Consider the following 24,152-nt stretch of genomic DNA (forward strand, 5'->3'; position numbering starts at 1 on the left):
ACATTTTTGGTGAGGAGGACTGGTCTGGGATCTGTTTTTCTTGCGTCTTCTGCACCAATGTTTCAGCCTACCTCCCATTCCATCATTTAATATAACTGGCGTCTAATTTCATTTTTAAAAGACCCTATTGTTTATTTGTTTATTATCACGTTCCAAAACATTTATACATGAAATAGAGAGAGGACTGAGGAATAAAAGAAAAAACAGAACGGCTGACAATGAATAATTATGTTTCAGTTGTAAATACATTTAAACGGGTGTATACAAGCAATAAACTGGCAGACCTTCCCACTCACTGCAAATGGATTTCAACGTCTGTACTCGTCAATGGCAACAGGAGTTAATTCATATTATTTTGAACAAGAAAATGTTGCTTATGCATTCCTTAGTTAATATGCAAGTTACCATGTGCTCTTTGTTATAACAGCTCAAGTATACTATATAGATAAATAAATAAATACATCTATATACATGTGTACATATAATATATATATATAGATAAATGAATAAATCTCAATGATTTATATATAAAATATTAATATGTATTATAATTTTAAAACAGTTCATCAGTTTCAAGACGCTCAGGAAAATATGTATCAGTTAATGCTGGAAATAGATTTTTTTTATCATCTTTGAGCGCCGTCTGGTGGACGTGGTGGAAATTCAACAGAACCTTGCTGCATTTTTTTTTTTTTTTTTTTTGATACTATATACTACTCTTACTAGTAGAGAAACCAGGACATGTTGAGATCGGTTTTCACAAATATTGGCGATTTCTTTGTTCTGTTTTTTTCCCCGTACAAAAGTCGGTGTACGGCGTACATGATTTGAAATGATAAAAAAAACGTCTAAAATACGTGTAAAACGTACAGGTTGACAGGTATGTGTTTCATGATGTTCAAACAGAATGTTCACAACTGATCTTAGAGTATCACAGTGTTATTAGTATGCTGAATCTGAGGTAGAGAGAGATTGCAAGGATTGGGAATTAATGATGACAAAAATAAAACACGGGCAAGATATTTTTGAGGCAAATCTGTTTTGAAGACAAATGCTTTGTACCTGAGCAACAACTGTAAATATGAGGCTCTTCCAATGACTGACTCATGGCCTGAGGCGTTCAGATAATGTAAGACGCACCAGCTTTTCTTTCATACTGATCAATTCAGTAGGTTACACGTTCCATTTATTACAATAGTTGAGATTTGATGAAAATTGTCTGTAGAGCTGAGAGAAAGGATTGTTAATTGCAGTGTATACTGTATGCGCAAATAACCTTCAAATTTAAATCTAAACATACGTTTTAACATTTAACTCAGGGACTGCCATTGATGGCCAAAGATGTCCAATCAAGACAGAAACTAAACAACAGTGAATCAAGACACATCAAAGTTTAAAATAAAAAATATAACATTCAACAAATACACTATTTGTTTTTTATTCATTGTAATTTTACTATATTTTATCACACGACCCAAAATGTGATGTGCATGTACATGCACACCAGGCGAAGTTTTTTTTTCAGTCTTAATGACCATAAATATTCACTTTTTAGTAAAGGGTTAAACTTGCTTTACCTCATTAATTTATCTGGCCTTAGTTATCTTCGTTACAATAGTTTGCCATGTGAATCCTAGTCTTTTGCGTCGGTCCTGAAAATGCAACTATCTTCACGTCCATTGGTTACAATTTATGTCGGTTATAGTGACTCGGCCAATCATATCGTGGAACGTGCCCCAAAAGAGGCGGAGAATAACCTTTCCATTGCCTGTTAGTATACAAAACCAGAAAGGGTTTGTATTTGGACCGAATTACCTTGTTGTGCACGCTCTCTAAAGACGTAGGTAAGAAAATCAAAGAGACATCGAATTAATTGATTAGCATGTCGTTTTTTCCATGTCGCAATTTTCCACGTATACCCCAACTTTTATCTTAAAACAGTGTTGTTTTTGTCTCCAATTCATTGGAAAATGGGGTGCGAGCGTTTTTTTGTGGGATGACGCACTAACACTGGTTTCAAATATTTTACAGATCCGCATAAATATAACACTTTTCTTATCATGGCTCTGGACGGATGTGGCACCGTTTGCAAATATATACTTTTGATCTTCAACCTCTTTTTTGCGGTAAGTTTTAACAAATTGAACACAACATTGTGATATTTGGCTGCATGTGACGTTGTAGTGATATCAAAGTCGTGTTTTTGACATAATGTATAACAAAGTACATCACATGATTACGCTTTGCACAAGTGAGGAAAAGTAGTTTGATACTAAAAGCAATCGGTTATTACTTACTGAAAATTGAAACTTAGAAATCTTGCCTGGGCTTGACTGCGTGGTTGAGTTTCGTTTTTGTGGAAACTTTCCACCAGTTTCCGATGGGATCATCCCTCCCACACACCTCCCAAGAAAGATAAAATTCCTAGTTAGAGATAGAGGATGAAAAGAAAGTTTCAATTCATTTGAACTCATTCACTAGCATCAATAATCTTGGTAATTCAGGCTGATCCTCAATCACTTGCCAGTCTAAAACAATAAAAATGAAACCGGTCCAAATTGCAATATTCATTTTAAAATAATGTTTCACTTGCATTGATGGCGATGGACATCCAATCCAATTTGACTTTGAGAACTTTCAGAATCAATCTCAGAAGCAGCCAACAGGTTGTAAAATTAAAACACACATGGACAAAACATGTGGACAATACAGACCAGTCTGGGCCTGCTGTCCTTTCACCCTTCAGTGGCTTCCGGGTATCTAAGCAAGTCCACTTTTTAGATTACTATATGCAAATGCACAAGTGAGTGTAACTAAAGTTAACTCCTGTTCCAAGGAGATGAGTTGACAACAAAAAGTGTGTGAACTTCCCTTACGCATCACAATAGCTAAGAACAGGGCAACCATTCCGTCTCCTTATGGGTCCCCCCCCCTGCTTGGGTAACTGAATTAGTTATGTAAAAGTATAAATTCCACAGACATTCAGTCTCCAAACCAAAAGATAGCTAATAACCTACATATAAATACACATTATTTTAAAGCAATGAAAGAATACATCTGATAAGAAATATTTTTCATGATCAATGTGAGTAAAGTCAAAAGGGTTATATACTATTGAAAGTGTGAATTTGAATGCATGACAAGGTTAATGATTTTTTCTTTCTCCATGAAAAATTAAAACTTGCAGGTGCTGGGCACCGCCATGTTAGGCGTGGGCCTGTGGCTGAGATTCAGTGAAAACACCAGACCACTTTTCGAAGTGGAAAGCTTTAACGCCACCACATTTGTAATAAGTAAGTTATGCGTGAGCTGACATAAGTTGTTGTTGTCGTTTGTTAAATTAATATTCTTTTTCTTTTGTTGATTAAGGTGTGATTGTTTTGATCGTGCTTGGCTTTGTGATGCTGCTCGTTGTTATAGTTGGAGACTACGCAATCTGCAACCAAAAGAAACGGGCACTACATGTGGTGAGACTCTATTCTTTAGGATGAACTAACGGAGATATGTTAGGCTAGATCTAGTTAGCCAAAATAGGAAGCATATAAATTGAGTCACAGGTTTTTAAACATCACTGCAAGGCATCATACTAATTGTCCCTCCAAAATTTTGTACTAAGAATATGTAAAGGATACACTTGGTACATATTTCTCTTATGAGTCTAATTTATTTATAGGTATTCATATCTAATAATGAATATATTGGAGATGTCATAAAATCCCATATCTGTACTGTACAAAGTTTATCTCATCTGTAAATGGCTGATGGCAACGCCTGGACATAAATATTTTTTTTATGAATCTGAGGCCATTTGTTGATGATGGTTAAATAATATTGAATATTTTGGAGGCCTAAATTCTGAAAGGTATCAATGCGTATTGCTAATAATGTTCAACTTGCGTTTTTTTTTTTTTTTTTTTTTAGTACGCCACCCTCTTGTTTTTCCTGGCTGTTGCAGAGATTGTTGTTGGAGTGCTTGCTTACTCCAGAAGAGATTTGGTAAGGGAGAATAGCAAATAAATGGGTAATGCAGTATTCAAGTTAACACAGTGCAATTTTCTTTATGTCATTTGAAGGTTGGAAGGAAAGTTGTAGAGTTCTACAATAGCATCTATACACTGTTTACTGTCACTGAAGACGCAGGCATTGCTGTTACACTATTGTTCATTCATAATATGGTAAGAACTTCTGAAAATAGTTCTTGATTTTTGAAATGTTTTTTTGATAATTTTCATTTCATTCACAAGCACAATTAACCCGCCATCTTCTTCCAATTTGCAGCTTCATTGCTGTGGTGTGACTGGTTTGAGCATAATCGAGGTTGTGAAAAAAACTTGCCCCGCACCAAATGGGTTCTTGGAGCAAATCGTCATGCCTGTAAGATGGACCTCCATAGATTTAAAGTGTTATGACTTGCCTGTGTCCAAATGTCATCAATTCTTGCTGTTGTCTACTTCCAGACATGTCCCGGAGTCATCAGTGATTTCTTCAACAACAATGCACCAATGGTGATGGCCATCTTTATTGGAATTGGAGTATCTTTGGTAAGTAGAAATATTTGGCAGTTAAAGATCAAGTAACTTAGATTTAATATGATAAACTACAGGGGGGTTGAGTATTAAAATTAACAGGAATAAAATATGTTTTCCTTTTAGTTGCCCTCCTTCAAATTTAATTATTATTCAATTATTATCTGTAACATTTATCCTCACAAGGGTGGTGGAGGGTGCTGGAGCCTCTCCCAGCTAACTCCTAACCCCAGGCGAGTGGGGGGTGCTGGAGCCTATCCCAACTAACTCCTAATCCCAGGCGGTGGACACCAAATACCCAAATAAAACCGATGTCAAACGTTAGGAAAAGGTCAATGTTTGTACTGGATTATTTTTGTGTAGATTGTAGCCAATATATAATGAAACCAAAAACAATACTAGTTCAAAAACTACTTGTTAAACTTGTTTTAAGAGGAAATATTCACAGTGGAACAAATTGTGTGTTTACCTTTCTAACCGCTTCAAACTGCCCCACTTTTCCCTCCATTTCAATCCCATTTCCTTGCATTTCTTTTATCCACCTTTCTCATCCTCTTCCAAAGATTTTTGCTTTATCATGCAGCATAGCCCTCTATTACAAGCTTGCTAATTCCAGTACATCTCATTACCTCATCTTGTCAAACATAACTCCATCAATGACTGTGTCACAGCATGAACTTGTCTCTGATCTTGATCAAGAACCAGTTATCTTTACGCCTCTCACTACAGTCACCATGCCAATGGTCCAGACCTAGTAGGTTTCAAAAGTAAAATTTCAAACCCTAAACAATTGTTTGGATTGCACAATAAAGCAAACACCATCACAAAACAATTCACTTCACTTAAATCAATTAATATGGTGACATTAAGCATAATAGACACACGGCACAACACAGACAGGCTAACGTCTCAGTTAAATACTCATCTAGCTACACCATTAATGTTTCTCCCACATACAATGTAATTATTTCATCAGTTCCAAAGAAGGGATTATGCCATTAACCAATAAAACACTTTTTTTTAAAAAGGAATAAGTTATAATAACTTATGGTTTTAATTAAAGTTAACTTAAATTTGCCTTATTTGGGGTAATTCTCAGATTGATGGAGCTGTATAATTGCAAAAGTCAGAAATCCAACAAAATTTAGAGTGCTCCCTAAACAGTGCTTCATTTATAAAAACATTGTCCTAAAAATCAAAATACATGCAATAGGTACATCATCAAGTTAACAGTTAACTTACAATTAGTTCTGCTTAAGTGCATTTTCAAAGTTCTGCTTACTTAAAATGTCAATTTCTGCATATTTAATGTGTTTTTGGCAACTAATACTTGCAAGTGAAATATTTTTTTTTTAAATACAGTGTAGCTGTTAACTCTTTGACTGTCATATATGACAATAGATGTCCAATCTATTTGAAATGGGCGGGGGGTTAGGGCTCTTATTTAGGTTGCATAAAATGAACCTAGATTGGCATTCAATGAGATACCTATCAAAAGTTAAAACCTATATCTTTACGTCTTTCCTGGTGAGGGCTAACATTTCCTACGTAGACCCAAGCACAAATGATCTTAATATTTAAACTTTATAGGTCAAATTCACTCATATTTTTCCACTGAGGTGCCACTCATTGCTTCATTCACCCTTGCATTTTCTTTCCCTTCTACTTTGTTATGTGTGTGTGACAGATTGTTGCCCTGGGTTGCACCATTGTCCTCTTGAAACAGATCAAGAAAGGAAGATCGTCTTCTCGGTATGCTTACTAGGTGGAAGATTCTGTCCTATTTTACCCATCATCAGACCATGTGTTCTTCTGATTATAAAATACTTTTACAGTACATGCTTAATTGTTTGCTTATAACTATTCATGTTAAGATTGGATTTTCATTTAGACAGTGTTTAGATTATAAACTTATATTGGTAGTTTAATCATATTGCAGTTAAATACAGTGTATGAAACAGTTGTTTTTTTGTGAAAGGTCAGATTTAAATTGTTTACAACTGTTAATACTCTGGGTGGGTTATTTAGTTTCTTGCTTTAAGAACTTGTTTTTGAGCTGTGTTTTTGATAATTTGCTGCTTTAAATAATAAACTCAGTTATAGTGTGAAAGTGATTTGTGTGCCTTTTAATTCAACTGATGAATAATTCCAATCGCTGAATATTAATGTGATTTTGCATCAAACAAGTGTGTATTGTAATATTAGAAATCAATGGAACGTCACCTACTGTTGTCCAAATGCAAGTTGACTGATGTGTATCAAGTCCAGAAATTCATGTAGTTTGTGCTTATAAACTGTGAGAAGGATGCAGCTGGTTTACCAGGGTTTTATTTCTAAATTTAGTCATCTTTTAGGGAACCTGTGAGGAATCAAAAACAAAACAAACAAAAAAACACATTACCATGAGCATTTAAAAACAAATCCAACTTCTCTTTTCTAATAACAGTACGACATTAAATAAAATCTAAAGGCTCACCTGGTGTTGTCAGGATGCAGCATGAAAATCATGACCGAAGCATGAACAATTCATTACCAATAAGGGAGATTTATACCAACAAAAAAAAATAAGATACTGTATGTCAAATGTTTAACCAGTGTTTAAAAAGTGCACGATGGACCATAGCTAATTGACCACCATTGAAAGCAATAAACATTTAGTCCATTTGACCTGGAAAAGTTGGATTGAATGTGCACTAGTAAGAAACTCATTTACTAAAGAGTTTTAGGTTTTAAGAGACTATTTGTTTTAGTTGATGTCCTCCATCCCAGTTCAAATGGATTAAATATCTATTAGTGAAAAACTCATTTAATTTAGTTTTAATTGGTTTTTAGTTGAGGGTTTTTTTCCCCAGTTTTGCAGACCCTGCAGCCTAATTGGATTGATTCAGACGTAGCACTAGGTGAGAAATGTACAGCACATTTCAAAATACTACATGAGCAGTTTTATGAGATGCAATATTATTACCTATCCACTAGAAGGCGCCACACACCTTTGTGTTTGTTTGACTATCTGTCCTCCTCCCTGTCTGTCCTTAAAAGAGAATAAACTCATAAACCATGCCGTTTCGTATTGCTCTACTGTTTAGTTGTTTATCAGACAATTAAACACATCTTTATAAAGTATGACAGTATCTCATCTCATTTTCTGAACTGTTTTATCCTCATAAGAGTCGCGGGGGTGCTGTAACCTATCCCAGGTGAGTTTAGGCCGAAGGCGGGGGATAACATTCTGAACCATGGCACAAAGAGACGGACAACCATTTACACTCACACTCATACCAAGGGGCAAATGGCATTGTTTAACATGTAACAAAATTGTTGTAAACTACAACCATGTTTTTAGGGCATTTGAGGACTGGAAGTGCCAATTTATGTGCATGGGTCAGGAGAAAGAAACGGTTGATCAGTAAACGAGGGGTGCGGCACTTGGATGACTCACATTTTAGAGTTGCCTAGTTACAGCTTGGAGTTGTTTTCTTTTGAGTTCAAGTGAGAATACAGTGTGCATGTCTGCATTTCATTGAGCAAGAGAAAGAGAGAAAGAGAGAGAGAGATATTGTGGGGGCAGCCTAAACACAAGGGTGGCACTTTTTTAACCGGAAACAGGCGGAGTAAAAATGTTTCCAAAAAAGACTCAAATCACGTGAGGTGAAACTAGAGTAGAATGTAGTTATGCCGACGCAGAAAAAAAAACACAGAACTGGGGGTGAGGTAGTGAATCAAGGATGGAAAAAATGCTTGCTAGTTACCATGGCGACAGGTGAGCTTGGACCAATGTGAGGTAGTAGTAGTTGTTGTTGTTTTAACTGAATATAAACAGTAGCTTGGACGTCGCATATTTGCCACACTGGAAGCTGTGAAACAAGCAAAACATACTTATAAATGGCACTCAGTTTGTTTTCATTATTGATTCCTTATTTTTCTTTCCAGTCTTAAGTCAAGAGGCGACGTACATATGAATGTATGTTTCATTACTTTGTCAATGCAGTTTTTACTCCTTTGCTTAATCTTTTAATAATAAATTAATTTCACTTTTAATCAATTTTGGCTTTTATTTTAGATTGTTTCACACTTGGTATTTATTTTCCATAAATACTAAACATCAATCAATTGAAATACAATTACGCAACATACATATGGTTGCAATAGCAATTATTTTGTTTATTACTTTTAGTCAAGTCATAGTCTAATGACCTGGGCTGCTTTGCTGCTACAAGACCTGGACAACTTGCTGGGATTTATAGGAATCCTGGAGGAAAATGTATAGTAATACAATTTTGAAATATACAACTATCAACTAAATCTTGATTAATAATTGTTAAATGAGTCAATATGCATATTTTAAAAAAGGGTGAGTATTGCAGTGGGCATATTGTGATGTCGCAGTACAAACATTGTTCTGTTCAAGTGTCCGATTTCCAAACTCACATATACAGTTTAAAGTTAAACCTTAGCATTGAGATCATTTTACCTGCGGGATGAATCCAGAAAATTTGTCTGTGACGCACAGGCGCTATCCAAATGCGACACGTGTCACATTGCTCTGACTCAACCTCAAACCAAATGTGTATTTTCACCATTCTTATTTTCCTTTCCCTGTTCCAAATATGTCAGTATGTCCCCATAACTATACCTCTTTTAACGTTTGACTAAAGAGTGACATCAGTATCTACCACAATAGTAAATTTTCATAACACAGCAGGGGATCCCGATCAACAAAGACGTGGATACAGAGAAATAAAACCTATTCATTGAAACAGTGAGAGAGAAATAGAATTGTGTGTCACTCCCTTGGTGAATGAGTAAGAGTTTGTCTTTGTTTGTACCGGTAGCTGATGTGTCACGAGCCAGATGTGCATCCCGCAATTACAGTTACTAAATCAGTCTAAAATTATGAGAATATGCTTCTGCAATAGCTTCACCTTATCAAAACTAGCATCCAGTACACTCAAAAGCAGCCCAAACATACCTTTCGAATTCAAACCCTTCCCCCCATTTCAAAATCTAAAATAATTCAAACAATGTCTACTTATAATAGTCAGTTTTGCATTTGCTGTTCAAAGTAAAAAGGCCTGTATGTGTTTTGGCAGGGTGTGACGTGCAAAGCAGCAAAGGAATGAACGGATTGAAGAAGGAACCACAGACGTGGAGTTTTACTATTGTGTAATGCTGCAGTCTTATTGGTTGTGGTCAGGCTTGGTCTTCTGGCATGTGCACGCTGCTTCACTTCCCACAGTCATGCTGAAGGCTACCTCCCTTTACAAACACTTTCATCAAGGAATTATTGCCCGACAAACATTTGTCACATGCCGTGCTAAAGTCCTTTGCTGTCAATTAAATTATACTTGGGCTGATGATTCTGTCAAAGGGTTGAAGATCTCACATTAGTGAATCAAATGCCACGGTTTCAGGTGAACCGCTGAGGCATTACCATTCCGAAGAACATGGCATTTCTTTGGAGAAAGCTATTGGAATTCTTATCCAGATGGGGCACGTAACTTTTTCTGACGAAATATCAAAATGTCAAAGCATCACATATCATGCCTTGGTTGGCATATTATGCCAAGTAGTCATAAGATCTCATAGTCAATTCCAGATGGGAAATGTAAAGAAGCCCCCTTAACTACATACGCTTGGGAATAACTAATTTCATAGATTCATCAAATCTACATATGCACACAGCTTTTGGTGTCACACAAGCGGCTGTCCACACAATATCACACTGTTCAAACTCTTCTTTACGATTCTGGTTTTTCCGGTCCTCATTGGCAGCACAAAGAATGACAAAGAGGCTGTTTGTTGAGCAAGCTACCCCATTGGTCTGCTTAATAGTTGGAAAGGCATGTGATGAGTTGACTTATGCTTGGTTCAAAACGACGTCTGGTCGGCCAAGAGTTTACCCAATTCTCTTGGCCAAGTGGCCATTGGCAGCAAAAAAATAAATTAGTTTGCCCCCCACCCCATAAAAGGGGGCGAGTAAAACAGTTTGATTTGACTACCTCCCGCTTTATGTATTGTATGTTCAAATTTTGGTTTACCTCACCTAAAAGGTGGGGTTGGGACACACCCAGGACACAATCAGGTTTGACTACATTTTCACTGTCTCTTTTTTTTCCTCTTCAAACGACTTCACACTCTAACTCAACGTATTATTCTCTTGAGTGTCCCACAAGGTATTTCTAATCAGATTCATCACCAAGTTGTTTATTTAATATGAAGGTTTTGATGTGAGCATGGGACTGGTCAAACTCTCTGAGAGTTTGACTATTGATATTAAAGGGATAGAAAGGGATGCCCATGTATTCCATAGCGTCCTGAAACAATTATTTTACAAGTCTAATTCTATCTGAGATAAATGATTGGGAATTTGCATCATAATAACACGGTATGTAATAATGTACATCTGCTTTCTTCTATCCTCTGATTAGTCCGATTCAAACTTTTCACATTTTAAGCAGTTTGCACATGTGAACACATCTAATAATCTGCAACTTGGGTCGGTGTGATTCATTATATCGTTAAACTTTACTACCCCTTTGCAATATCCATGCAGTCGTTGCATTCCTATTTCACGTGACAGGCAGCTGAACCTTCTAATGCCAACTCATCCTCCCCAAGATTCCAAGTCATCCTTAGCAATGTGGTTAACTAGCCAACGAACACTGCTTTTTAACTAGTACAGGTTCTCATCTTTCAAATAAATTCACTTTCAGAAATGTCTTTGGTTCTTTAGGTTATTTTCGTAGGTGTTAAATAACTTAGCTCATGGTTAACACGCTTAGTGAAGATTGAATTATGTTCAGAGGGCCAAAACCGGGTCACACAGTGAAAGTATCTGATATTGCTTACATGTTTGTTTATGTTTAAGCAATGTTAGCATACTATTTAACAAAGTGAATGACAAGAGTGTTCATAAGGAGCCGATAAAAGATTAATCTCACTGGGCTGTTTTGATAAAATACGTAATCAGTTTTCCTCCTACTTTGTTATATTCTCCTGTGATAATTTGACTCACATACTATAATAAGTAAAAAAAAATAGCCTTTGTAATCCACCACCAATGGAAATGAAAGCGCTCAGAGACAATAATAATATGATGTGATTTGACTTTGCCTGTAAAATGTTCCCTTTTGCTAAAAAATGTAGTGTGTCAACAATGGAAAGATTTATACAGACATACCATAAACTATAAAAGAGCAGTGTGGAATAATAATTAAATAAGAGTGTGAGGTAGCCTCCTGTAGTTCTCTTTACCTTTCCATCTACAATCTCTACTTCAGCCGCTTCTACCCCACCCTATTTTTTTCCCCTTTCTCATTCAAGCTGTGACATGCACTCAATTGCCCCCACCTCTTTCTCGATTGCAACCGACAACATTCTTTCTTCCTGAAACTCCTTCCTCTGAAACAAAAGCAGGAAAAGAAGGGTGTTGATTGGGAAGAAATGCTACTGGAACCATATATTTCTGTCCTTGTGTTTATATCGACATCCAGTAATTATACACAACATGAACACTATACTTACCGTGTATACACATACAGCATGTACACATACAAAGCATTGTTTTTTTCTATTTAAATGTTTTAAATTCAACTAACAAATATATACAAAATATTGAATAAAATGCAGTTTCTGAATACATTGTCAAATGTACTTTATATATTAACTCATTGGCCATCGTTGACTAGACGACCAATCCATAATGACTGCCAAGATGGAGTGGATGTCTAGCGTCGTCAACGGCGACGAGAGGAAGATTTACAGCCAGTCCGAGCAATTTAAATGAATTGGACTACTACTATTGACAATGGCAGACATGGATTTAAGGAAAAAATATTCTAACTCGCCCATGCATTCAAGGAAAACATTGTTGGTGGCCAAAAATAACATAAAAAGCCCATCTAACTTTAAAAAGAAGATTATGTGGACAGAAAAAAGCTTTGGGATAAACTTTTCGGAAACTGCGTCTTATTAGATTTAGATTTAATTTAACAGCAACTCACTACCAATAGTCAAACATGGAGGTCATAGTCTAATGAAGTGGGCTGCTTTGCTACTTTAGGACCTGGCCGACTTGCTAGGATTTATAGAAATCCTGGAGGAACATGTATAGTAATAGGAATTTGAAATATAAGACTAACAATTTTAGAAAATGTTTGGTTTATATTGTCGCTGCTGAAGGTGAACTAACAAATGATTAAATTTAGAGGGCAAAACACGTTTTAAACAGGTGTGTAGCTTTTTTTTGGATTTTTTTTTCCATTTGTAAAGGTCAAAACATGTACATAGCCAACCACAGTAACTAACACCAACAATACAAAAGCATGACTGCAGCATAATATTATGCAGTAAATACTTTGGCCAGTAGATAAAACACAGGGAGGCTGGAAGTTTTGTATCTGGTTCCATATGTCTGTCTGTTTGTTTCTATGTTTCTGTTCAAGATAACCTAGGAACGATTGAAGGATATGTTTTTAATACAAAACGAAATAGGTAATTAAATTTTGAGTGATGGTGTCAAAGCTTGCCGAAGTCAGAAGAGGAACTTTGTCATAACTTGTCAATGGAGTAGCATATTTAACTCAAATTTGCAGGTTAGGTGATATGAAGCAAAGAGCAAGGGGCAAAATATACAGAGGTCAGAAATATAGTGGTGTTTGGATTTTGGCAATACAGGTTCTCTCCAAGTGCTCTTCAAGTTTTATATTTTACAACATTTTTTATTAGCCTTTAAAATACCCTAGAGACACCCTGCTATTGTAAGTGTTTTTATGCAAAAATCTGCTTAAAATGTAATAGTAGAAACCTTTTATTTAAGTAAACTTCCTGCACTTGTAAATGCCTAAAGCTTTGTCTGTATACTGTGATTATAAGTTGGCTAGTCTGTCACCATGGTAACGAAAGTGCACATTTATCAATGTCCACGGTTAGGAAGTTCCCCAACCAAACCTCAGTGAGTCATTTGCCGCCCTCTCAGGGAAAAAAAAGAAGAAAAAAAATCACCATCAGCTGAGTGACAAAGTCAGGGGATACCAAATGAGGAAAGTATGTTGTCTAAGAGTGTGTATGGTTACAGAACGAGGAAGGGGTGGGCCAGAGACATATGGGAGTGGTGGGGGTTGGACATAGACAAGTAGAAACTTTGGGTGGGTTGGAGACAGCAGAACAGCATATTGGTTTTTGAGTCAGAAGAGGCTGAAGGGTGTGGACTTGAACAAAAAAGGGGGGAGGCGCCAAAGTAGGTGGAAGGGTAGTTTTTCATGTTTGTACTTTGCCAGGCTGAGTCTGAAATTAGTGTTCAAGAGAGACAGCCATCAAACAGTAAGTTGGAAAATTCCTATTTGCTAATACTTTTCAATGATTAAGTTTGTTCAATTGTTGCTAGTTTTTGTGATAATAAGTTTAGGGTGTTAATTTGTGATCAAGGTGGTCTATTTTTGTAGTCATGTTATATTTAGGTTTTAAATATTCTAGGTAATGCAATATAGGGGAATGTGCATTCATAGAAAGTACAAAAGTGTTGCTTTTTAAAAAGTATCATTTCCATTACCCTGATAAAATATTGCTATCGTACAGAGAAGAAACTGAAGAGCATGTCTGTATTTGTACTCCTATGCCTGAGGCAAGGATTATACAATGCAAATATTTCAGGAACTCAATCTTTCACTCCAATCTTCCACTATAGCAGCGCAAAACAGATTAAAAACTAGGGAAGATATTTTACAAATGTGTTAGGTGTGACCACGTGTTTGAGCATCTACATTATCACTTGCGTGTGTGCGTGTGTGAGACAGACAGAGTTGACCCAACCCTTGAACACTCCTTTTTAAAGTGAACAGAAGCACATTCCAGTTGTGACTCCTCCATGCTTCACACTTATGTTGGACAATATGGCCTAAAAACTAAATTTGGGATTTTCTTTTACTACATTTGATTTATGGTTTGTTCTTATTTAGGCGTGTATTCAAGTCAATGATAGGTTACAAGTAAAATATTATGAGGAAAAATAGCCTGTTAGCAAGTTTTATATTTATTTTAATGTTTGATTGTTTTTTTTAATTATGATGTTTATTTATACATGTATGTCCAAAATAACAGTTATATAAAATAATGATTAATTGAAATTATGTACTAAAATTTGATGTCAATGGCAATGTGGATGCCAGATGTTTATAGTGTTTTAATTTTAATTTTCTATAATAAATAATCAGTTGTCTTCTGGAGGGTGAAAAAATGTAACATTTGTAATAAAGGTAATGTAAGTAAAGTTGATAAGTTCATAAACAACAACAAAAGACTCAAACTATTAACTTTTGAATCATGCACAGATTAAAAGGGGGTGGATCACTTTTTACATTGAAGTTTACCACGTAAAGTGTGGTTTTTATGTTGTAGACATGAGCAGAAATTCAAACGAAAGGAGGGATAAGTTTAGGCCCAGTCACGAGGGGGAATATTCTTTACAGTTATTTTAAGGAGTGGCAGGTTTCTTCTAGGCGTCAGCGGGCAAGTCCTAACTCATCATCCCGCCATGAACTTCCCTCTTTAACACTCAAACTTTCCTCAAGCATAGTCAAGATCAAGATTGTCATATTCTATCCTCACAAATAAACAGCAACACTCGTGCTTTGGCACTAACCTCAAGTAATTAGCAGTTAGCAAACCAAATAAATGAATGCCAGCCAAGACTTGGCCTTCTTGTTTGTATTCGTGTCTTGGAACCGACATTACTGGCTCATCTTCAGAAACTGAGCAGCCCCAAATGACTTTTGGCCTTCTCTTGTTTGGCCACACATTAATTAAGAAATGATGCTGTATCTCATTAAAAAAATAGCAGTTCAACAACTTTTTACAACACAACTTTTGGCTTCTTTTCTCAACCCAGCATCGTCATCATGCTGATACTCCTCGCCGCCATCTTTGTTCTGCACATCATTGGCATTATTCTTCTCCTAGTCGCTACCATCGACAATGTAAGTATTGGAAGTCATGCATACCTGCGCACACACACCCCAACAGCCATCCAAGCAAGGCTTCCTCATAGCCCTAAGGCTCAAAGGCTTGCCAAACCATGAGCAGATTTGAAAATGACTGAGATGCATCATTTGAGCAGTGGCATGTTTTAGTGACAGCAAAACGTTGCCGTGATGAGTGACTGGCAATTCTTTCATCACCCCAACACATTGTCTTACTCTTTTGGGAGTGTAAAAGATGTTTGTGTTGGGGGATGGGGGTATTTTTTGACATTTCATGATGACAGATAGATGAAGCACGTGAGCGTTCTACTCTGTTATTGCTACTAAATTGCTAGTGATGCTTTATGTATGCTTGCACATACTCGTCATTCAAGCGCAAATATGTGACATTGTTGTCTAGGTTATAGTGAGCTTCACATACCAAAGCAAGACTTGTGGAATGCAATGCCGACCAATGAATTTTGACGCTTTTTTTGATTCCAAACGAGTCTGAACACGAAGAGTAAACACTTCCTTACATACTACGTTTAAAAAAAATAAAATACTGGATGCTATAATTCAACTGATTCGTAGTACTCGGAGTTACGACTACCTTGAGTGATTCAATTTTCAAAATTTCAAGAAATCGTGCAGTCAGCTGTGATGAGAAGCCTAAGATATGGGGTTTTGTGACCAAGATTGTCCAATGTAGGGTAATTAGTTTATAGAAAAAATTATACATATATACTACACTTATTTAAATCCTCACCATTAAATCCTAATACAATGTAGCATTGTTTTTTCGGGATCACAAACATGAGGTTAGGTTAGAACTTTATTTCATCCCGTATTCGGGAAATGTCTTGGTTGCAGTAGCAAGACAGACAAGACACAGAAGACATTGTAGACCTAGGTAAGAAACTAGAGCCAGACACAGGAAACCCACAAGGTGGGGACCTCCTACAGACTGAGACTAACGTTACCACACAGTCCTTCAATAGTCCTGAAGTTTTAAAGATCATCAATCTTGAAGAAAAGACATTTTTTATCGACTTCAATGTTTATAATTCCCATAAGATACATAATTAAATTGAGTCTTTGAAATTCTTTAACAGGCTTGGTGGGTAACTGACACACTATCCACTGACGTGTGGGCCAGGTGGATATATGTGAACAAAGCATGGAACTACACTGATCTTCCAACAGGTTCACACTACCCAGAGGGTAAGACATAAACACATCCCGCCTAAGGAGAAGTTATTTGCTACAAATGTCAAAATGTCAAAGGGTTGTATGTATTCCTACATCTTATTTACTGCAAATTAAGGTGCAGCAATGCTTGAAAAGAATGATATTTATGAACATTTTGATGATGTTACTCTTTCTGGCTTCCACAACAGACTACCTCCAGGCGGTGCAAGCTACTGCAGTGTTGGCCTGTATATTCTCCATCCTAGGAATCTTTGTGTTTGTAGCTCAGCTCTTCACTTTAGAAAAAGGACAGAGATTTACCATCTCAGGCATTTTCCAAGCCTTGGCCTGTAAGTTTTTGTTTGTACTTTAATAGCACACTTTTTGTTTCAAGAGCGAAAACCCTCGATAATAACCAAATCGCTTGGCTTTCTTCATTCTAGGTCTTTCCATCATGATTGCAGCTTCCATCTACACAGATCAATTCCATCTAAATGAGAGTACTGGTTCCTACGGTCACTGCTATATCCTCGCATGGATCTCGTTCGCGCTCACATTCATTTCTGCTGTTGTTTACTTTGTGCTACGCAAGAAGACTGCATAAAAATGATACTAGAGTTAACAATATCCAACCCAAACCGTTTGGCTGGGTCTATTCTTTTAGCAAATAAGTAAATAAATCTTTAGTTACTGAGCAATACCAGATTGTAACATTCCACAATGGCAGTAAATTACAGGCGCAGCCAATTGGAGTGGAATATTATTTCCAGTTCGGACTTAAGATACATATGGTGAGGAAAGAAAGTAAATTGCTTGTTATTCAAAAATAGATTTAGAATAGTTAAATCTGTTATCTATGAGTCTATATTTACATATGAATATAAGTGGCTAAATTAAAAAAAAGGGGTAAGTCTATTATTTTCAAGTTGTTTTTGTCTCCAAATATTTTATTGAAGCTAAATTTATATATTTCCTATAGTTTTGTTTGCAGATAAGTGTTACTAAAAGTAATTTTGGTGCTTCCTCGACATAAAGCTACACTCCAAAATTACGTGTTACACTTGTATGTAATATTAGATGATTTCCAAACGCAAAGATATTAACAGTACTAATTAGATACAAACTTTTAATTGTGTACCTCCCTTCTAAAAGTTCTTTGTTTTAATGACTGTTTTCAAATGAGAAAACCTAGCGATGGCAACAACAACAACAACAACAATGAAACCAAACATTTTAAAGTTCACTTTCAATACCCCTTAAAATGGGAATTGACACTTAACACTGCCTTTACAAACTATAATGTAAATATGTTTCCTCTTTTGCTGTGTATATCTAATGCTGTTATGTTTTGTTGTTTCTCATCGCGGATGTCAATGACATTGATTTATAGTATAATAAAAAGAGATTTCCAACCAGTTATTGTAATTTGGTGTGGTTTTTTTTTACAAAATGTGTATTAAAAAATATAATATATATTATTTTACACATAGTATTTTACACAATATTTTATTTTACACATAATATATATTTCACACACATTATTATTACACATTTTAATATATACAAAATATATATTAAAATGTGTTATTGTTGCCAACTTAATTATTATTATTATTTTAACCCAATGGACTGTTTTTTTATTATCATGTTGACACTTGCCTAAATGAATAGCACTAAGGAAAAAATAGTTTTAATAGTTTTCAATTTTAAAGAGGGCTATAGTACTGATCTGGTCTATAAACTACATTCTCCCGGTGAACTTTTAAAGATCCGTGGACAACAACAGGTGAGCTGACTAAGTGAGATGGAGATGGAATGGAAAAGCAGTGTATACGGGATGGAGATAAAGAGTGTGAAGATGGAGGAGGGAAGGACATAGAGTGAGCTAGAGGAACAGAGCGGGAAGGCTTACCGGGCGGAGGTAACTTGGTTGATGGCTTTTCGTAGTATGGGGATAAATGGGAGATTTGAGCATGCGCCTGCGAATGAGGGTGGGTGATGTCCAAGTTTGATGCAGTGAAGTATGGGGATGGGGGTAGAAGTCCCACAAAATTGAAGGGATTGAGGCTTGATTTAAGTCGGTCCCCCACCATCAGGACATTCTTTGTGTAGTTATTCAGGGTGGAGACTCCGGCTGACATGCAGACGGTGAAGGCAAACCAAGCCACACTGAAAGAAAGATGAGGAAAATGTTTAAATGGCATAATGTAAAAAGGCAGTTCCTCTATTGGAGGTTAAAGGCATCATCAGACACTCTGGATTGGAAGGCATTAATGAATTTGGACAGCATATAAATGAGTAGTAATTATTGTTGTGATTTTTAATCCTTTGATTATTTGACAAAAAAAGATTAAACTGTGGGTACAGTTTAGTCATCTGTAAAAACAGGTAAATTATCTGTAACTGTGGGTACAGATAACCTATGACAATGACTTTTTTTCTGACCCTGATACTACTAACTCGGAGGGTAACCCGTTTTTATGAGTACACAGCAACTGCCATTGACAAATATCAAATCTCTTTCCACTATTTGACATCAATAGATATCAAAAATGCGCAGTGTGATAAATTAAGCTCGCTTAGTTGTGATTTTCAGGTCATTTATAGTCGGATTATTTTGCCCTTAACTCAATTTATGCCATTGACAGTTCCAGACATCAAATCCATTTCAATTGTGAAAACTGGCATTGAGTGATCCATCGTGTTTCAATGCCGTTTAGATTAAATGCAGGCTGCCCCCAAACCCCCTAAATGCACCCTTCAGAGAAAAAAAGGTTAGACCCCCCCTCCCCAAACTGATTTGTAAAGTACAGTTTTGTAACCTTTGTTTGAATAGCAACAGTAGTGGAATGGAAGTGAGGGTGGAGCTAAACACCTTGCAGCCTTGATTTACGTGACACAGGAACGGCTTGAAAAAACAAAGGCCCTTTCCTTGTAAATCTTGTTTCTAGTTAGAAATAAACGGCCCATGCATAACTTTAATTTATTACTATTCCATTATGTCTGACTCCAGCTAAAGGTTGCAAAAAAAGTGGAGTAACAATGGATGCAGCAGCTCTCACAGATGGAGCGTAAAAGACAGGACTGTAGAGCTTGAAAGACTAAAAGACTAAAGTCCCAAGTAACCTCGAGCCAATGTAACATAAAATGAAGTGGGGTTCATATATCTCACAATAAACATGAATAAATTGAACCTGATTTCCCTCTTTTCAGTCAGCAAATCCGTATTTGCTGTCTGAAAATGATTGAATTTTGCATGTGAAATAGACTCACTAAAATGCCCATGAATAGCCATAACTATGAGGCTTGAAGTCCTCTGGGCCCATGGATACTGTGGCCTGAAAAACCTGCATGAACATCATGTGGCCCACCATTCCAAGAAGACCTATAAAGGTCAAAGAAGAGAGAAAACAAATGAAATACAACTCAGAAATTGGGGCAATCTATGAAATACAACTGAACGTCATAGATATTGGTCATATTCTATCAACCGTGAAGCAATACTGCACCTCCAAGGACAGTGAAGACAGCAGCAAACGCATTGAACAGCTGACCCCAGCGCTGTGTTTTAGGACAACAGGTCCTGATACACAACTGCACAAATAGTAGCATGCAGCTGATCCACAGCAGACCCACGTACATGAGCTCCAATGATAGCGACAACCACATCATTGCTGAGAAACCAAAGTTATAAGAGAATTAAATCATAAAAGAAATGACAAGCAATGCAGACAGAGTGGTGCATTTCACCTTTTTCAGATCCTGGAGTCAAAGTGTAGAACCCTCGACACTTTTCCTCTGGAATAAAAATGAGAAGTATTTTAGAGAAGAATGGGATTTCACTGGAAGACATAGAATTCAGAGGTGGCAATCATTCTTTATGTTTCTGTCACTAAATACACATTTATATACCTATCTGTCATTCTTATGTAATTTCTGTAACCATCTATAAGCTCAATGAGCAAAAACATACATATATAACTAATTCTTTTTTTTAAAAAGGAAAGAAAAACATCATTATGAAATGGCTGAGCACTCCCAATGACCTGAAGAGGTCAAATTCTGAAATTCTGCGCTCTCTGCTGGACAAAACAGAAAATAGCGCCATTAGTAAACATATTCATTCCTTTCGTATTACGAATCCTTGTGTAAGGGTTGCTGGAGTCTTTTTAGCAAGTAAAACGCATGCTTACTAGGGTTTAAGTCTGGGGAGTCTGTATATTTCCCTGATGAAATCCTCATGAATCAGCTCTTTTGTCGTCATTTTGGGAGCTACCAAATCATATAAATGCCGTCTTGACAAAAACAAAAAAAAAAACCTGAAGATGAGCGGAACATTGACGATTTGAGGCCAGCCAATCAGAGGGCTCAAGGAGACGGACAACCATTCACGCTCACACATACCTATAGGAACCATTTTGAGTGTTAAACCCGCCAACACTGCATGTTTTTGGGGATGTGAGAGGAAACTAGAGTACCCAGAGAAAACCCACAGAAGCCCAGGGAGACCATCCAAACTCCACACAGTGAGAACCCTCAACAAATTGGCGAATGAAATAATCATCAGATTGTGAATACGCGGCTGTTGTTTGTGTATCAGATTGACCTTTGCTCTCTGTTTTGTGACCCGTGATCAGGCTGAGATGCTAAAGTTGAAATCTGCACAAGTAGTAGTACACACAAGATAATCCCCTTAAGGATGAGCACACGTACACCGAGCCAAACAAATTAAAACTAACAGAGTGTGAGCTTTGTCCTTATTTTCACCTTGGATTTCCCCTCCCTATAACCCAACGTGTCGTCGGGATTTCCTGTTTCTTATCTCAGTTAAAACGCGTATAAATCCTATAAAATAATTCCCAGTCAAAGCAGCGGTTGCCTAATCCAATGAGCCCGGATTGAATCATTATTTCTATAAGTGCTAAATTCTGAATTATTTAATCACATACCTGGATTGAATGTAACAGTATATACATTTCAGAATTATAATTTTTTTACTGCTTGATTAATGTGTGTGTTTTGACTTCTTACCCCATACGTCCGTGTGGATGTTCTCCTCGCAAATGATAAAAAGGCCCGTGTGAAAGATGGGGAAGATGAAACGGTCATCTCCCGTCTCCCAAGAGAAGTCTTGGCTGGAAGAGTTGGATAGTCCGGGAACTGGGATACACTTGATACGTTTGATGGAAGAACACAATGGTTTGGGGACCTTCTGTTTACCCACGCACCAATAGGATGATGTGAGCGCCATGGCAGCCAAGGAGAGCGCCACAACGGTCTGGATGAAGGAGAGCAGTGGGGTGCGCATTTGCTGTAGGAATGCCATCATTCCTGGGTGGAAAAAGATAGGGAGATAAATGTAGTACAGTATTTTATGGATTATAAATTGACATTTTTTCATAGTTTAGCTGGGGCTCAGAATAATACCCATGTGACTTATTTAGCGTATTGGCCCGAATATAAGACGATGGCCTTTTTCAAGACACACATTTGAAAAAATACTTTTTGAACATCAAATTCAAAATGTATACAGAAAATAATTATTGTAAATCTGAAACAAAAATAAAAATTAAATCAGACATAGGGATTGTCGTCATCATTGACTTGACAAAAAGCCTAATTGTCATCATATCCAGCTGCGTGTGACGAAATTGGTAAAACAAATTATTATAACAATCTATTCCAGAGAAAAATCATGTAAATTGACCCTATTCAAACCATGTCTGGATCCTGAATTTAAGAAAAACAACACTTTCAGTCTTATTTCAATGCAAAAAAACACCATTTTATATTCAGGCCAATCGAGGAGGTGCAATTTTTTTACCCTTCTCTCTGACCACAGACAGCATGTTAGGTTTTTTTTCTTGGCTATAGTCATCCGAAAAACTTATTTAATAGATGCCTGTTTAGCCACATTTGCTGAACACCTCACTAATTTTCTTATTTGGTTATGACTGTTCTAAAAGACCCTTTCTTTACCAGGCTATGTACTTAGTCATCCTACCAAAAATACAGTCATCATAACCCAGCCCATTTTAAAGTGTTGCACAAAAGAAATAAGCAAAAATTAACAGGTCTCCACCAGAGAAATTTGGCTTGAACCCATGTGGTTCTGCACTGGAGAAGTTTAAGGCCACTGAAGAAAAAAAAAACAAATAAGAGGCTCCAACTCTGACTGAATTTTGACTTGAAAAGTCAGAATTTAGACTTTAAAATCATAACCTTGCCCACCACTTTTCTTCAGTGTCCCCTACCTCTTCCAGAGTTCTGAACGACCAAAGTTGCATTTGATTAAAAGAAGAAAAATGAACTCACCCCACTCAGTTTTGCTAGGTGTTTCTTTGTCATCCCTGTTCCATCACAAAGGGAGGAAGATTGGTAAATGAGGAAGCCAACAGCTAGACACAACACTATGCATATCACACACACACACAAACATCCCTCTTCTTTAATCCATATTAATCCAAAACAGTCAACTCTTTTCCATCTGTTTTAATTTTGGCTCCACAACTCATTCCCAACTATTCCATCCATCACCTCTTCATCACTCCAGCTGTCTTCTATCTCTAGTGGTCCTCTTCCATATTATGATCTGAAAAATCAGCATGACCTTGAAATGATGAAAACATGGCAAATATAGATTATGACATGAACATTGCTTTGAGTTGCTATCATTTTCCTTCATTTTGTTTGAGTCAGAGGTGTTAACATGTGGGGGTGGGGCTACAAGGACAATTTATTTAACCGCACTGGTTCCACCACAAAGATTGATGTTGTTTAGAGCAGTGGTTAAAGCATCGGTCACTTTGAAAAACACTTTACACTTGTAAATACTGGACAAATGTTAACATTTTTACAGTCAACGACGATAAATGTCGTTTTTTAATCACTTTAATGTTCATTTAAAAATAAATAGATTGTAATATTTGTCCAATGCTGAAAAAAGTAATAAAATAAATTTACAAAAATGATCAAATGGCAAAAAATATTTAAAGAAATATTTTTTAAGTATTTAATTTTAGTAATTTTGTTGTGTAAATATTGCTTATTGCATTTAAGTTGGTTTTGCAAACACTATAGTTTGAGTTCTCATTTATTATTCTTTTTAGTTGGTTTTTTTTTTACCCAATTCTTGATTTCATCATTTCAGTGGTATTTTACAATTAATCTTGTTTTGTACTGCACAAAAACTATAATACTTGTTTTTGTTAGATATACGCTCCATAGCCAAAATGGGTGTATGGCCTAATTTTAGGGTCACGATGTTGTGAATACTGCATTGAAAAAAGACCATTACAAAATAATGCGTAATTAGACTCTCTTTTGTCAGTTTAGTAAACACTGCAATTGAGCCGGCTAATAGTGGTACTCAATGGCATGGGAACAAAATTTCAATCAGCCATCCTCCCATTTTTTTTTTTTTTTAGATATTAGGTATTCTCGAATATATAAAAAAAAACGATGCCCAGGAAAAAAAGAG

At 36.4% G+C, this 24,152-nt stretch overlaps 3 protein-coding genes across 8 annotated transcripts; 2 read left to right on the forward strand and 1 right to left on the reverse strand.

Annotated features, from left to right (window-relative positions):
- The first annotated feature begins 933 nt into the window (after positions 1 to 933).
- On the forward strand, positions 934 to 6,638 carry cd9r (CD9 molecule related). Of its 5 annotated transcripts, none has more exons than XM_077735068.1 (10): positions 934 to 1,129; positions 2,032 to 2,126; positions 3,188 to 3,293; positions 3,370 to 3,467; positions 3,922 to 3,996; positions 4,074 to 4,175; positions 4,279 to 4,374; positions 4,458 to 4,541; positions 5,090 to 5,280; positions 6,214 to 6,638. In XM_077735068.1, coding segments are annotated over exons 2-10 (819 nt in total). In that variant the 5' UTR covers positions 934 to 1,129; positions 2,032 to 2,060; the 3' UTR covers positions 6,215 to 6,638. The 5 variants fall into 5 exon arrangements, with proteins under 5 accessions (XP_077591194.1, XP_077591193.1, XP_077591192.1 ...); XM_077735067.1 differs by lacking the exon at positions 934 to 1,129 and adding an exon at positions 1,744 to 1,844 and having other exon boundaries at positions 5,090 to 5,293; XM_077735066.1 differs by lacking the exon at positions 934 to 1,129 and adding an exon at positions 1,744 to 1,844.
- A 153-nt stretch (positions 6,639 to 6,791) lies between these two features.
- On the reverse strand, positions 6,792 to 23,134 carry gsg1 (germ cell associated 1). 2 transcript variants are annotated; one of them, XM_077735064.1, is made up of 9 exons: positions 22,988 to 23,134; positions 21,704 to 22,003; positions 20,423 to 20,470; positions 20,182 to 20,346; positions 19,946 to 20,057; positions 18,585 to 18,841; positions 11,877 to 11,927; positions 8,276 to 8,380; positions 6,792 to 6,885 (listed from the first exon to the last, which is right to left on the reverse strand). In XM_077735064.1, exons 2-9 carry the CDS (start codon positions 21,999 to 22,001, stop codon positions 6,866 to 6,868), a joined length of 1,056 nt encoding a protein of 351 aa, XP_077591190.1. In that variant the 5' UTR covers positions 22,002 to 22,003; positions 22,988 to 23,134; the 3' UTR covers positions 6,792 to 6,865. The 2 variants fall into 2 exon arrangements, with proteins under 2 accessions (XP_077591190.1, XP_077591189.1); XM_077735063.1 differs by lacking the exons at positions 6,792 to 6,885; positions 8,276 to 8,380; positions 11,877 to 11,927 and having other exon boundaries at positions 18,272 to 18,841.
- Positions 13,686 to 18,087, forward strand: emp1b (epithelial membrane protein 1b). The gene is made up of 5 exons (XM_077735100.1): positions 13,686 to 13,847; positions 15,412 to 15,499; positions 16,597 to 16,705; positions 16,882 to 17,022; positions 17,116 to 18,087. The coding sequence occupies exons 2-5, from the start codon at positions 15,422 to 15,424 to the stop codon at positions 17,274 to 17,276; spliced, it is 489 nt and encodes a 162-aa protein (XP_077591226.1). The 5' UTR covers positions 13,686 to 13,847; positions 15,412 to 15,421; the 3' UTR covers positions 17,277 to 18,087.
- Positions 23,135 to 24,152: the final 1,018 nt, after the last annotated feature.

The sequence above is a fragment of the Stigmatopora nigra genome, chromosome 15 (genome assembly GCF_051989575.1).
Source record: "Stigmatopora nigra isolate UIUO_SnigA chromosome 15, RoL_Snig_1.1, whole genome shotgun sequence".
NCBI classification, from domain to species: domain Eukaryota; kingdom Metazoa; phylum Chordata; class Actinopteri; order Syngnathiformes; family Syngnathidae; genus Stigmatopora; species Stigmatopora nigra.

Coding starts and splice junctions, on each gene's coding strand:
- gsg1 (XM_077735063.1), bottom strand. CDS start 22,001: ATGATGGCATTCCTACAGCAAATGCGCACCCCACTGCTCTCCTTCATC. Junction 20,471..21,703: donor CATCCACACGGACGTATGGG/GTAAGAAGTCAA, acceptor TTTTTATTCCAG/AGGAAAAGTGTCGAGGGTTC. Junction 20,058..20,181: donor TGTCTTCACTGTCCTTGGAG/GTGCAGTATTGC, acceptor TGACCTTTATAG/GTCTTCTTGGAATGGTGGGC.
- emp1b (XM_077735100.1), top strand. CDS start 15,422: ATGCTGATACTCCTCGCCGCCATCTTTGTTCTGCACATCATTGGCATT. Junction 16,706..16,881: donor AGGTTCACACTACCCAGAGG/GTAAGACATAAA, acceptor CTTCCACAACAG/ACTACCTCCAGGCGGTGCAA. Junction 17,023..17,115: donor CATTTTCCAAGCCTTGGCCT/GTAAGTTTTTGT, acceptor TCTTCATTCTAG/GTCTTTCCATCATGATTGCA.
- cd9r (XM_077735068.1), top strand. CDS start 2,061: ATGGCTCTGGACGGATGTGGCACCGTTTGCAAATATATACTTTTGATC. Junction 3,294..3,369: donor CGCCACCACATTTGTAATAA/GTAAGTTATGCG, acceptor TTGTTGATTAAG/GTGTGATTGTTTTGATCGTG. Junction 4,176..4,278: donor TATTGTTCATTCATAATATG/GTAAGAACTTCT, acceptor TCCAATTTGCAG/CTTCATTGCTGTGGTGTGAC.